The sequence below is a fragment of the Corapipo altera genome, unplaced genomic scaffold, assembly GCF_003945725.1.
Source record: "Corapipo altera isolate COAL_440 unplaced genomic scaffold, ASM394572v1 140b, whole genome shotgun sequence".
In the NCBI taxonomy this organism is placed as follows: Eukaryota; Metazoa; Chordata; class Aves; order Passeriformes; family Pipridae; genus Corapipo; species Corapipo altera.
This window is the reverse complement of record NW_020884956.1, coordinates 170,553-183,937: the sequence shown is the minus strand read 5'-3', so window position 1 is coordinate 183,937 and position 13,385 is coordinate 170,553. Positions and strand designations below refer to the sequence as shown.

The 13,385-nt window shown below is 45.3% G+C and overlaps 1 protein-coding gene across 3 annotated transcripts in view; it reads left to right on the top strand.

The window, feature by feature from the left end:
- The first annotated feature begins 419 nt into the window (after positions 1–419).
- The window catches only part of KCTD15 (potassium channel tetramerization domain containing 15), a 44,123-nt gene continuing 31,157 nt past the window's right edge, over positions 420–13,385 (top strand). The window contains exons 1-2 of one of the 3 annotated variants that reach the window (XM_027663727.1): positions 420–876; positions 6,622–6,797. In XM_027663727.1, coding sequence (XP_027519528.1) covers positions 6,634–6,797 — 164 coding nt within the window. In that variant the 5' untranslated portion in view covers positions 420–876; positions 6,622–6,633. Of the gene's footprint in view, positions 877–1,089; positions 1,384–4,850; positions 5,220–6,621; positions 6,798–13,385 lie in introns of those variants that run through there. The other 2 variants (XM_027663726.1, XM_027663725.1) reach the window with 2 other exon arrangements.

The following is a 13,385-nucleotide window of genomic DNA, read 5'->3' as shown; positions in this document are numbered from 1 at the left end:
AGATGTGAGAAACGTGCCCTGTGTTACTTATTTGGGAGCTGAAAATTTATGCCTAGTTGAAAATGCCTGGGGAAATATTACATCAGACCAAATGACAATGATTAAAATCAGCTTTTTTCCCCCCCTTCCCCCCCTCTTTTCCTCCTTCTTCTTTTCAGTAAGTCTGTTGAAGGACGTGACAGTGGCCTGATCCTCCCCAACACCGAACCGTTATCCCCGGGCCGGGCCGGGCTGCGCGGGGCTCCGCGGGGCAGCGCAGGGCTCCCGCCCCGGCCGCGCGGAGGGGCTCTGCGGGCGGCGGCGCCGGGGGCGCGGGCTGGGGAGCCGGCCGCCTTCCCAGCCTTATTTCATTTTCAAGGGCTGTATTTTATTTTATTCTTGGGGGGTGGGGGGAATAAATCTGCAGACCTTCACCAAAAGGAGGGAAAAATATCCAATTTTCATCGCAAAATTAGCTAGGGCGAGAGCAAAGGGCTGAGCTAATTGTAGCCTAATCCTCTGCCCTGCAGGCGTTTGCAAAGCCCTGAGCAAGAATTCGCTTTTTTTCCTCCTCTTCTCCCTTCCCTCTGTTATTTAGAGACGGGATTATTGCCTTTCTTCTCATAACAGCCTCGGCAGTTTCATTTAAAGGCTTTTTTTCCCCCTCACACACACACACACACACATCCACACACACGCACAAAATAAATAGAAAAAGAAGCAGCAAAAACAGGGGGAGAGAGAGGAGACGGAGAAGCTTTAAAAAAAAATAATAATCACAGCAGGATCTGCGGAGCAAAGATAGTAATAAAAGCAAAAAAAGCTGAGCCCGTCCACACACAGCCCCGGCAGAGCCCAAAGCCAAAGGGGGGCTGGCAGATATCTTCTGTGCTCAAGGTAAGGACCGCGGCAGCGGCTCCCGCAGCCGCCCGCCTGCCCGCCCGTGCGGGGCCAGGAGCGCGCCGTGCGCGCCCGCCGCGCATCGCATCGCATCGCATCGCATCGCATGGCAGCGCATCGCGTCCGCACCGCGCGGCTCGCGCCTGCTCCTGCCTTTTTTTTTTTTTTTTTTTTTTTTTTTTTGGAAAGTGCCTCTTCAAACTCACTCGGCTGCCGGCTCCGGGGAGCAAGAGCGGGCGGAGGGGTGTTTTTTTAAAGCTACAGGACCCGTTTGCGGCCGCCCCGCTTTGCTAGCGCCGCGTGTGTGCGCGTGTGTGTGTGCGCGCGTGTGTGTGTGTGCGTGCGTGTGTATGTTTTGTTTTGCTCCGCTCCAGCATGGGCAGCGCCGGCGGAGCCCCGCGGCCCGGGGTGCCCGCGCTCCCGCTGCCCCCCCGGCCCCGGCTCTGAAGACGGCCCAGCCCCGGCGCGGCGGAGGCAGCGCGGCTCGCTCCGCGCTCCCGCATGGTACACGCGGAGCGGGGTCGGGCGGCGGGAGGGCAGCGCGGCGCGGGGGTGCGCGGGCCGGGGCGCGGGGGCTGGCGGCGGGGCGGCTCGGCACAAAGGGAAGGCGGGCGACAATGGGGGAGCGCCGCGTATGGAAAACACGGGCGGGCTGTGAATGAAACTCTGGCGCCAGTGAGAGTGGAAGGCTTGGTTTGGGGTAGACTTCAAACCACTCTAGGCTATAGTTTGCATTCCTGCTCCTGCATGCGATGTGGCACACTTCTGCAAAATTAATACATTAGCCTGGCTAATGCTCACCACCATTGGCTGCGCGGAAAATGTGAAGGATCGGGGATTCGGGGTTGACTTTTTTTTCTTGCATTCATCTAAGACATCTCCTTTCTTGTTATGTGGGAATAAGTAAAGGACGCCATGTTGTGCCTTTTTTTTTTTTTTTTTGGTTGAATTTTACCTTTGGGCATACAGTGTGTTCAAAAGAAAAAGGCAGAAGTTGAGTGACCGGGTGCGTTGCTCGCTGGTGATTTCCCTGACCATCAGCAGGGAAAGGCATTTGGGTGACGTGAAACTTGCACTAAATAGACTGGAGACTGCCCGAGAGAGGCGGGTTGCGGGGGGGCAAAGGGGGGAGGAAGGAGAAAGCCTTTCCTTTTTGGTTTTTTTTTTCCTTTTTTTCCCCCCTTTTTCTATTTTGTCGCCCCTTTTTTTTTGAGGGGGGGTAACCAGATCTCCAGAGGGAGCTCCCTTCCCCCCATTCCTCCCCCCCCGCCGTAAAAGTTTTGGGCACGATCTCCTCTGTCACTCGGTCCAGCGTTCAGTGAAGCAGCGTGGAGTGTGTGCAAATGTTTATGGACTTTTAATTTTGGAGCCCCCGAGCCCAAGGTTTGCAGCCCCCCCGGCCCGCTTTGTCTTTGGGCTCGGAGCACGGCGTAGGCAAGTTGTGTCGGAGTGGCTGTGCAGGCAGACCCGAGCGGTCGCCGGCCCTGTTTAGGCAGACAAAGGTAATTGCCCAGTCTGTGGCTGTGCCCCTCCGGCGGCGCTGGGGACGCAGACGCTGCCCTGGAGTCACGGGAGCGCCGGGGGAACTTCTGGCCCGCAGTGCCGGGGATGGGGCGCTCGGGGGGCTGCGCTGGGTGGTTTTACCCCTGCTGGGTCCGCTGGTACAGAAATGCGGGTCCCTGAGGAGGGAGAGCGGCTTCCCCGAGGATGCAGCCCGGCCGTGCCGGGGGGGTGCAGCCGGGCCCGGGTCCTGCGGCCCGACCCGCCCCCGCCCCGGCTCCCCGGGAGAGCAGCTCCATGGCAGGTCCGTAAACCTGCCGCTTTCATTTCACGTCTTAAATGTGCATGAAGGAATTAAACTGCACGAGTGAATAACAGCATTAGTTTCAATTAATTTTTATCCTGGCAACAATAAACTTTAGAAACAAAGCGCTTTTACATCCTTAATTAGTCTTGCTTCCCATCTGTAGTCTTTTAAGTGCCTGCTCCTTGATTTAACTTTGTCCCTCCTTCAGAGCCGCCTCCTTTTTTATTCTTTTCCCTTTTTTCTCGTTCCTCCTTCCAGACTGCTGCCTGTTTCTTTCCTGCAACCTTTCACCTCCCTTGTCCCTATCTGTCTGCTCTGCTCTGTGCAGTTTATTTCTCCTGTATTTTCCCAACATCAACAGCAGTATTGGTTACCATGGCCCCAAGCTATGTGCAGAGGTGGGAAAGCTTCATCCGCCCAAAAGTTCTTACACTTTTGAAGTCTTTCTTTTAGTAGGATCTGAAATGTATCATCTAGAGTGTGTATTAAATGAACAGTATTCCTGAAGGCTTTAGAGCAAGAAAGGCAACACCCTGGAAAATTCTGCAGTCTTTCAGCATTCTCTGCCCTAGGGTTATAGCCCTGGGCACGGAGCTGAATGGAGCTCTTACAACTGCCTTCTGTTTACCTTTTATGGTTAAAATAACAGCTTAGCAAAGAAGCAACTTCATGGAGAAACGATTCAGTGAAATCATCTCAAGCTGTAGCAGCATAGCTAGTTTAATCACCCCTAGAGAGCTGAACAACTGTGAGCACAATGGGACACAAAATCATTTTGTGTGTAAATGAGCATGGCATTGTGATTATTTCACTTTGCATGGGCAAATAGTTTTTACAAGCAGTACTTATGCAGTTAGCTTAGAAAGGCAGAAAAAGATAAGCTGGCTCTGAAAGATCTTGGTGTGTAATGTTTGAAAAACTAAATATTCACATAATTTGGGAATCAGGCTCTATTGATTTTGCCTTCAGCAGGTTCCTGTGTTACTTATTAGAGCAGGGTTATTGCCTGTGCCACTAGTTGGGATGCTGTATCCTGTTGTAGGCAACTAAAGAGCAAGGATTATTTTACATGGTTTAATAAATGAAGTTTGTTAGTGTTTCTGTGATATTTACCCTTAAGGTTTTAATTTTCACATCCATATTAGAAAATATGTGCATAAAGACTATCACTGGATAAATACATTTAGGATTTTGCTTTGTGCATAAAAAAAGTACATTACTCAGTGTGATGAATTTTAGCTGCATTTTACATTAAGAAGAGGAAGGAGTCATTAGAAATAGGATTACGGTACCTTAAGAAATACGGGGTATTTATATTTTTTTTGGAGCAATAGGAGTGTTCTCAGTGCCCTTTATGTAGTGCTTAGCAATTGTGCCCCTTGATAATTTGCTCATACGGAAATGATTGAATTCCACAACTTTAATAAAAATCTAGGATTCATTTTTTTAGTACGAATCCTCTCCAACCAGGGGAAAAGCCAGTGTTTTAATTCCCCTTTTCCTCCTCTCCCCTAGAAAGCCAGTGGCACCCTCAATAAGTATGAAAAGCCATAAAAGTTTGAGAACTATTTTAGCTTTCCAGTGATTTTCTATAATTAAGTGTTTTTTCAACACATGCTCTAGCTGAGAAATGCCAAAAGCAGAGGATTGTTCAAAAGGTCCCTCCAGTGAATAGTATAAATTAAATATCTACTGTGTGAGTATGGCCTCACTGAGAATCTCAGTCTTTACAGATCAAGGAATTTACTGGTATACTAACATTAAACAAAATCCTAAGATAGCAGCAGTGTTTAAATATGCACAAATAGATTCATATCACTTGATCTTTAGCTATCTGTGCATATTTTAAAATTGAAGTCTGTATTTCAAGACAAATGGTTAAATGTAAGACACGTTTACAGAGGACTGGAAGTCCTTTGATTTCATTTGGAAATTGTAACAAGGGGTGCAGATGAGCCCTAATTAGACTCTTGTTTTGTGAAACTGCATGAGATTTATTTCTAAGGCAGCCCTGTACCATGCGAAGTCAGTACCTTTATCATTAGTGATAATGGTTGAGGTCTGAACAAAGACAGGGTTGACATTCAGCCTGGATCTTCTGACCCTTTCATTTAAGTGAAGGAGTAGAGACTGAACATGAGTTTACAGTGCTCTTTGGTAAGAAAAAAAACAGCAACCTTTGTCTGTGTTGGCAGACAGATGAGGCACCCACAGATTAGTAAACATGTCGCTAGAATACTGTAGGTACTTACAGACTAAGTTGTTTTTAAAACTTAGTTCTTTTATTTATGCTAAATGACATATTTACTGAAGATTGGCCACAACAGGCTCTTGTGGGAAACAAGAAAGCAACGTCTTCAGTCATGAAAGGATTCAGTCACTTTCCTTGAAGGTGGTGCTGTAGTAAAAATGTTAATGCCCAATTTCGCATCGGCTGACACAGAAGTCCTAGGACAGAGTTGGTACTTGCGCCGTGTTCAGTGCAGATGTCCGTCCAGCCTCCGAAGAGAAAAGGATGTGGATTCATAATGGGGTGATGTATTTCTGTGCTGTAGATGCAAGAAATTCTTAGGAGCTAACCAAGATGAAATACAGTAAATGGAGATGTTGTGATGACTTTGTGAAGCCGTTCAGATGTATTACGATTTTTCTCCAGAGCTTGGAAATTATTTTGCAAAGAATGTTGCTAATTGTGTGTTCATCGAGTGGCATAGCCAGGCAAAATACTGCTAAGAGAAAGGCGAGACCAGCTTCAGATTTCTAAGAAACATTGTCAAAGTAATGTGGGAGAAATGGGAATTCACTTTGCAGTGCTGCATGTAAAGTGCTTGTCAGATGTAAGGAAGAGCCTGGGTGCTTGGTAGCATGCTTGAATTACAAAATACCAAGAAAATTAGATTATATTCAGAAATGTCTTCAACTGTAATGTTTTGCATATGTTGCTTTCCCCATAAGGGGGAGAATGGATGGACATTTTCCTAAACTTTTCTGAAAGGGTTTTTTTCCATTTGACATGTGCCGTCTGCACCGATTGAACTGAAATCAGCTTTGAGACACACGCTTCATGCAGAATAGGCTGTGCTTTTCTTACAGAAGAGAACTGAGGAATTTTCTTTTGCTGTGGTTGTCCTGTTCATTTTTAAGACACTTCAGTATTTTTGGATTTGATTTTGCTGAAGATTTTGGGACTCAATTCAGTAATTTCACTAATTTTCCAGTATTTTTAGGGCAGGAAACATTAGGTGGATTGTTGAATTTATAATTTCACATGCTGCATTGTATAGTACTTTCTAATGTATCTTGTCATGAAAACATGGGTCAGTTTATATATCTTTCTGTTTTCGCTGCTTCCAGGCATTAATTCTTTCAGTTTGAAAGCTTATTAGTTGTTTAGGTCTAATATTAAGGCTTAACTGAAAATTATCCATTTATTTCACAATTATTGAAAATAAACCAGAAAATTGATCTTAGTTTGATGTGAAATTTACTACATGTATAAACTAAATGCCCTAGGTACTGAGGAAGTCACTAATTTAGAGGTGTCTTGTTACTGCGACAAACTTGCAAAAACCCCCTGAATCCCAATTCACAAATTGGTTATTCGTTTGTCAGGGGATATTTCACATCTAACACATAAGCCCACGACCTTTAATTAGAATTTTGCAGTTTGTTTTATGCCCCTTGAGGCTGACACCTTGAAAATTTTTTTTTTCTTGATTTCTTATTGCTAATAAGCATCTTTCTCTTCCCCTCTGGTACTTAGGAGAAAACGATGCAAATACACTTAATTACAGTGGTGGCAATAATTTGTTAGCTGAATATGTGATCAGGCAGATGCAAAAATGATCTGATTAGATCTGTGATCACAGATGGAAAGAAAGGTAACACACTGCTACATTTAAGAGAAACTGTTCTCTTTTGCCTCCCCGCCGCAGGAGGGAAGAAGCATGTCCCGTCTGTCTCTAACACGGTCCCCGGTTTCTCCTCTGGCTGCTCAAGGAATTCCTCTCCCAGCTCAGCTCACCAAGTCGAACGCTCCCGTGCACATCGATGTAGGAGGACACATGTACACCAGCAGCCTGGCTACCCTGACCAAGTACCCAGACTCCAGGTAAGAGCCTGGTGTTTGCAGGCTCACTGTTCACTGCGTGGAAGGAGGCAGGTACCTGTGAGGGATATTGCAGTGCGAAGTACGATTTATTTTATATTCACCGCTTATGAATAATTCAGGTTCCGATTTATACAGTAACTTCACTGGGGTTCTGCAGGAAAAAAAAAAGCCTGTAAAATTTATGTATTATTTAGAGAGCCTATTCATTTTCTCTCTCAACATCTCCTGCGCTGTGCTGATACGTTTGAAGCACCTGTTGGTGTGCTGCCCTAGATTATTTCCAACTGCACCAGGCAACTTCTTTCTTTCAGATGTAGGGGGAAAAAACCTGGTTTTTAATTCCTTAAGAAAGCAGAATGGTTCTGCTACCCTGGGAGTAATGGATGCTTCTGTGGGCCAGTCCAAATCGTGACCTCACTGGGAGCTGTGTGCCTCTGTGTCAGCAGTTGTTCCCTTGGGCAGGGCTGGCTGACCCTCTCTGGACAGGCTGGATTGAATCCTTGCATGCTCGAAGGTGGCTGCTTTGTGCTGGGTAGGTTGGTGACGTGTCTGGAGAGATTTGTATGGATCTGGCCAGTATTCTCTCAGAGTATACCCCAGACATGCCAAATTATGAATAGATGTGGCATGAGATGATGTTTGTGTATGACACAGTGTCTGTTGTTTGCCTGGCTCCCAGTCCTGCAGGGCACTGGGCACCATGAGGGATAGGGCAGGGTCAGGCCTGTGACATTGTTAAGGGTTAAAGAACATTCATTGGAGCAGTATATTAAGATGTACCTGATTTTGATTCAGTTATGGTCACTAAACCAGTGCATGTTCTTGTCACTGAGACAATTCAGAGGGTGCCTCATACATACTCAGGTGGGAATGTGCAGTGTCAGGGTGCCCAGCACACTGTTGACTCCAAACCGAACCAAAGCCCAGGTCAGCAGGTTTGGTTGCCAGAGGTTTTGTCCTGCATGGCCAGAATTCTGTAAGTGATCGATTTTTAATTTTTTTTTTTTTTTTTGGTATGACAACCAATGTAAAGATATAGTTTCATTTGAAGATTTTTCCTTTAAAAGAACTAAGGGGTTTTGCAGATTTGGCAGGTTCCCAAGCAATAAATGACATTTATGGAGACACCTTGAAATGCCTCTGATGTCATAAAGCATATGGCTGTGATTTCATTCCAAGGAAAGGGAGCTGCTGAAATTCTCTATGGAAAAAAAGCCCAATTATTAGAATACCTGTATTTTATTGGCAGACCAAAATAATGTGATTTTTCTGGACAGTTTGTTTAATGAGGTCTGTGTGGTACTATTTTAATCATAGAGAAGAAATCTGTTCAGTGGAGAGAGATTGTAACAGAGAAACAGGCAAATGCTTCATAGTATTAAAAAATACAGAGAAGATTCAGCAGTTGTAATAGAGTGGCACATCTGTTTCCACGTTTTAAAATATCGCTGCTGACACTATGTTTAAAATATGCCCCACATCAAACTTACTTAATAAAAGCTTCAGTTACGGAAGCTTTGGAAGAATATACATAAATTCACAGATTTTGTTTCAAGAGAATAGAGTACTGAACCAATTTTTTTTTGCCTGTTTGATAAATAACAGAAGCATATTTCTTCAGATTTTGTACGTTGTTTAAACTGAAAGTACAAAACTGTGACTGACCAGAGCTCCCATGCTGCCTGATGTTTTGCTGTGTGCTGTCTTTTGTTTGCATTGCTATGTTATCTCATAAGGCTTGAAGGCTTTTTTAGCTGCTCAAACTTCAGCTCTTACTGAAGTAAGAACTTCCAGGATGAGACCCTTCACCAGCATCCCAAGTAGGACATATTGCTACATACATTATGAGGCTGGACGAAGGCTACATCATAATTTATTATATTTTCCTTCTTTTTATATATATTTACATATTATTTGTTCTTCTTCAGCACTGCATAATAGACTTGGTTGTTACCCCCCACTGAGTCTGGCCTGCTCTCATTCCTGGTTAAGGCAGAGTACTTGCAGTTATTCCAGTGGGAATGGTTGGAGCTCCTGATGGTGCTTCCCTGCCCTGTTGTGTATCTGCCATATGGCACAGACTGTCCTTGCAGTGATCTGGCTGGGAGAGGACTCCTGGGTCTCTCACAGGTGCAGGAAGGAGGAGGTAGCTTTTCTGAGCAAAACATCTGGAAATAACGCCGGGGCACTGTTAGCTTGTGCTCAGAGGTAACATGCATGGCCACATCCAGAGGCATGGCCATGCTCGTCCATTCACAGAGCTTTCTGCATTATTTTGGACAGCACATCAAACTCCTGAATTGAGCACGAGTTTAAAAGCTTCAAATCCAAGAAGTCACACAAATTTGTAGATCGTATTTCAGCAGAAGATGTAAGCATATGCTGAAGTGCTTTGCTAAATCTTAGTGAAGTCACATAAAATAGTGTGGGCTCACTGAAATTGAAAGCTGTGGGAATAAACTTCCTGTTTATTTGTGTTACAATCCCTATTGCTTTCTCCGTGCTCCCAAATCCTAAATAGGCTTTTAGCTTGTAGGATTTTTAGCTGATAATGTACATGGATGTTTAGACTGTGAGCATGTGTATAAATACAGCCTGGGTGTGCATGCACAGAAACACCACATGCTGATGGGAAACAGAAAAAATCAAGTTGTGTTTATACTTCCTTAGTGTTTTGAGGAGGTCCAGTCCTGTTTGGTCCTGAACAAACTCGGTCCACATTGACTTCAGTGAGAGGGAAGAGCTCCCAGCAGCTGGCCAGATCGGGCCCAGCAGGAGCAAGTATAGATATGACCAGTTCCTGCCCATACCTGCTCTGCAGTCACCCCTCTGGTATGATATAAATTACACCTGACAGCAGGCAGCGTGATACATTTCTTATTGTAATCTGTTAGGATTGACTGTGCTCTGCCCTCTCAGCTGGCTCTGTTTGGCTGTTCCCAGGTTAGATATGTGGTTGGCTCTAATTTGGGAAGAAAAAGGACCCAGTTCTGGAAGTCTTACTCAAGTGAGTGAATGGCTGTTAATGTGAAGCCAGAGGCCAAATTTTGCATTTCAGTGATCCCAGAGTTGTTTCAGAGCAACTTTGGCAAAGTCTTTGATGTTGTTTGTATTAGTGCAGCTGCTGTGACCAGAGCATTTGTCCACTGATTAAATTTGCATAAGTAAAGGGTGCCAGATTAGGCATTAAAGGAGGTAGCCATCCTCTTTCCAGTAAATTTTTATGGGCTACATAAATTCTCTCATCTAAAAAAGGAGAGAACTTGAGCAGTGCACAACTGGCGTGACAAAGGAGAAGAGAGTTAAACAGCCACTGTCAAAGGTGGTATTTAAACCACTGGCACTCACCTTAGGCACTACATACCTTTCCAGTTGGCTTTTTGAATGGAACAGCATACAGGAAGAAGAGCTGGCCTTTCAGAGGGTGAAGGGCAAAGGGAGATGAGAAACATAAAAAAGAAATTGTGATCACCAACAGCATAATGTCAGTGGTCACACAAATTACCTCAGAAATTACATTATTATTCCCTTTTTGTATAGCTACTTGAGGCCGCTTTCCATGCATACCCAAAATTACCAATAAAGTTGATAAGCTTTGGAGGTACAAGGAGGCTGATGTTGACTTACCTGGATCTGACTAAGGCTTAATTTCAGTTTGTTTTCAGCAAATTCTCCTACTGAAACTCCCAACTCTTGTAGTTCTGAGGTACAGGTAAAAAAGAGAAAAAAACCCTGTTGATTTCTAGTGACTCTTACCATCAGCGTCTTATTTCTAAAGTAACTGGCTAAGTAGACAAATTATTCATCTTTGATAGCATTTCCTCTAGAAATTCCATTCCTGTTTTCACCCAGAGGACCTCTAAAGCAGCCCCTTCACACATTGACACTTGAATGTGTATTTATATGACAGATTGTAAGGGCTGCAAAACCTCCAGCACATCCGTAAAGTGAGTTGCAAATTGTATTTATCCAAGGGAGTGAGACAATTCTTACATTTGGAAAGCAAACCTGCACCAGAAGTCCAAGCTCCTGACAGGCAGTGTGGAATACCCAAGGGCATTGCCAGAGCCTCCAGTGTTACTCCCACTGAACTCAGTGGCAGATGTCTCATTGCCTTCCAGTGGAAAAGAAGGTCCAAATCCCTGTATACCACAGCAACCCCCAGCTTCTTGATGTCACTGGAAATTTTGATACCACCTTGAAGTTTTGTTAGAAAGCAGAACAAGAGTTTTCATCAGAAGCCTGTCCATTTTGTAGCCCTGATTAGTGTTTTTAACTCAGAGAATTGCTGTGAGCTCTCTCTGAGTTGTTCTGCTATACGAGGTAAATACCTTCCATTCTTGGTAATTCATATTTTTGTATAACCCTCTATTAAAGATATGTTCATGTGTTTGTAATGTAGTTATAAAAGCTCATGCTTTCTGTGGCATCACTTGTGACAGAAGGAATAATTTTCCGTGAAGCGACGCTGTCCAGGTGGGAAGAGTGTGGGGTCACAGATCCCAGAGAGCCTCCCCTGATGGTTTGTAGCACACTGTGTTTGGGACCTCTCTGCTCCCAGCCTTTCCCCTTCAGGACAACAGAATTTCTGGGCCCTGTGGCCCAAGCCATGAGTTGTCACACAGTGCACCTCTTGGGGTACCTGGGCTCTACCACCCCTTTCTCTGGAGGCTGTGTCCTCCAGAGAAAACCAGCACAGGCTTTATTAATTCTTTCAGAAGCTAATGATCTCTCTATGAGACAGGAGAGTTTTCCAGGCATATCCTTGCCTCACTTTCCTGTGAATACATGGACTTTTTTGGTGATTTGCCAAGGAATCCCCTAAGCATGTGTCTCCTCTGAATGTTTCTTGTCAAAATACACTGTTTTTCGTTTATAGACCCACCCTCAGACAAGGTCCCCTGCCAAGTATGACCTTCTTTTTCTAGCTACTCTCTGAGTATCTGTGGATTTTAATTCCCCTGCCTTTTCCTCCGGCACCTCCATCTCTCTGGTCGCTGGAGTTCAACACTGGCACCCAAGATCTGCTTCTCCCCCTTGTCTGCAGCCACACCAGGATGGACTGAATTCAAGGGAGTTCTCTGCTCCAAGTTTTAGAACCCCTCTGTTGTCCCTGACAGAACATGATTGCTGACCCTGTATAGCTGGATGCAGTGGTTTCATAGCTCAGACACCTACCAAGATCTACAAGACAGATTTTTCCACATCGTCCTTTACAGGAAGGGCTTTGTATTGGGTCCCACTCTGCATTTCCTGGGAGGGAGCAGGGAAAATCTCAATTTGAATATGTTTAGGATATATAATTCTTCAGACTCAGCATAGCTGATAACATCTCACATTTCTTGCTCATGTATGATCAGTTCACTCTTATAATAATTTATTTGCCAATTTCCCATCAAATCTGTGTATTATCAACGTTATTGCCTGAAGACAATGACCAGTTAGCAAAATTACCCCATGCTTGCAGTTAGGGTGTAAATCCAGGTTTATTCTTAGCCAGAGGTTGTTGGTGGCTTTGAAAGCACAGCCCATTTGAGGGCAGGATCCTGACATGGAGCAGGAGGTGTTGGTTCTCCTGGGACAGCACGGCCTCCTGCCAGCCCTGAGCTGCTGCAGTCCTGCACCACTGCAGCATCAGTCACAGTCATCCTCCCTGAGGTGGCTCCCAGACCTCTCCATGCCACTGTCATTCCATCTGCTCACCCACCCAACAGCTGTACAGTGTCTTGTCCCTCTTCAATCCTCTCTCATCCCTGCACACCCACTAAATGTCTGTTTGAAGCCCAGTGAAGGGCACAGGCACGTTTCACACTGTCTAAGGCACCACCGTTCCCTCCGAGGTCAGCTGTTTGTGGGGTGACACGAGGCTCTGACACTGCCAGGCTGTGATCTGCTGTGTGGTACCCAAAGGCACTTTCAGAGTCAGAGCCAGCACCCCACGTTCCAGCAAAGCGCTACAAAATGCTGCAGCACAAAGCTCATTAATTTTAATAGGTGTTGTGAACTTAACCCATACACAGACTTTTAAGCAAAACACCTGAAGAGGCAGGACAAGGTGTTTTCCCTGCACGTTACAGATGCTGTGAGAGGCAGGTTGTGGGCACGGTGCAGGAGTGTGAGGACACTGCCCAGCATATTGGCAGCTCTGCAGCCAGGGGTGAGCCTGCCAGGGCTGCCCGGGGCTCTGCTGCTCTGCCAGGCAGTCGGGTGGGTGCTGCAGATGAGAGCAAGTAAAGGAGCCAAAACCCAGATGTTTTGGTTATATGCAGTGCCTTTTCTGAATTAACATATGAATTCTCATGGAGATTACCACAATTTTCGGTTTCATATCATGCACCTGAGATTAAGAGATAAATCTTTTGAGTTTTTCTTATTTGGTTGTTCACTGGGCACATCTCCCTTTTGTTTCTAAGGGAATTTTGACCAATAGAACCCTTGGGATAAAAACCCTTAGAAGGGCCTTTCCCCTTCCCATCCTTGGTCTCCCCCCAGTCTGCCTGTGGATGTTGCACTCACTAAAGCAGGAGCTGGAGCAGGGAAAGGGCTGTCATTGGCAGGCTACTGTATCAGGTGGTATAAACTGAACCA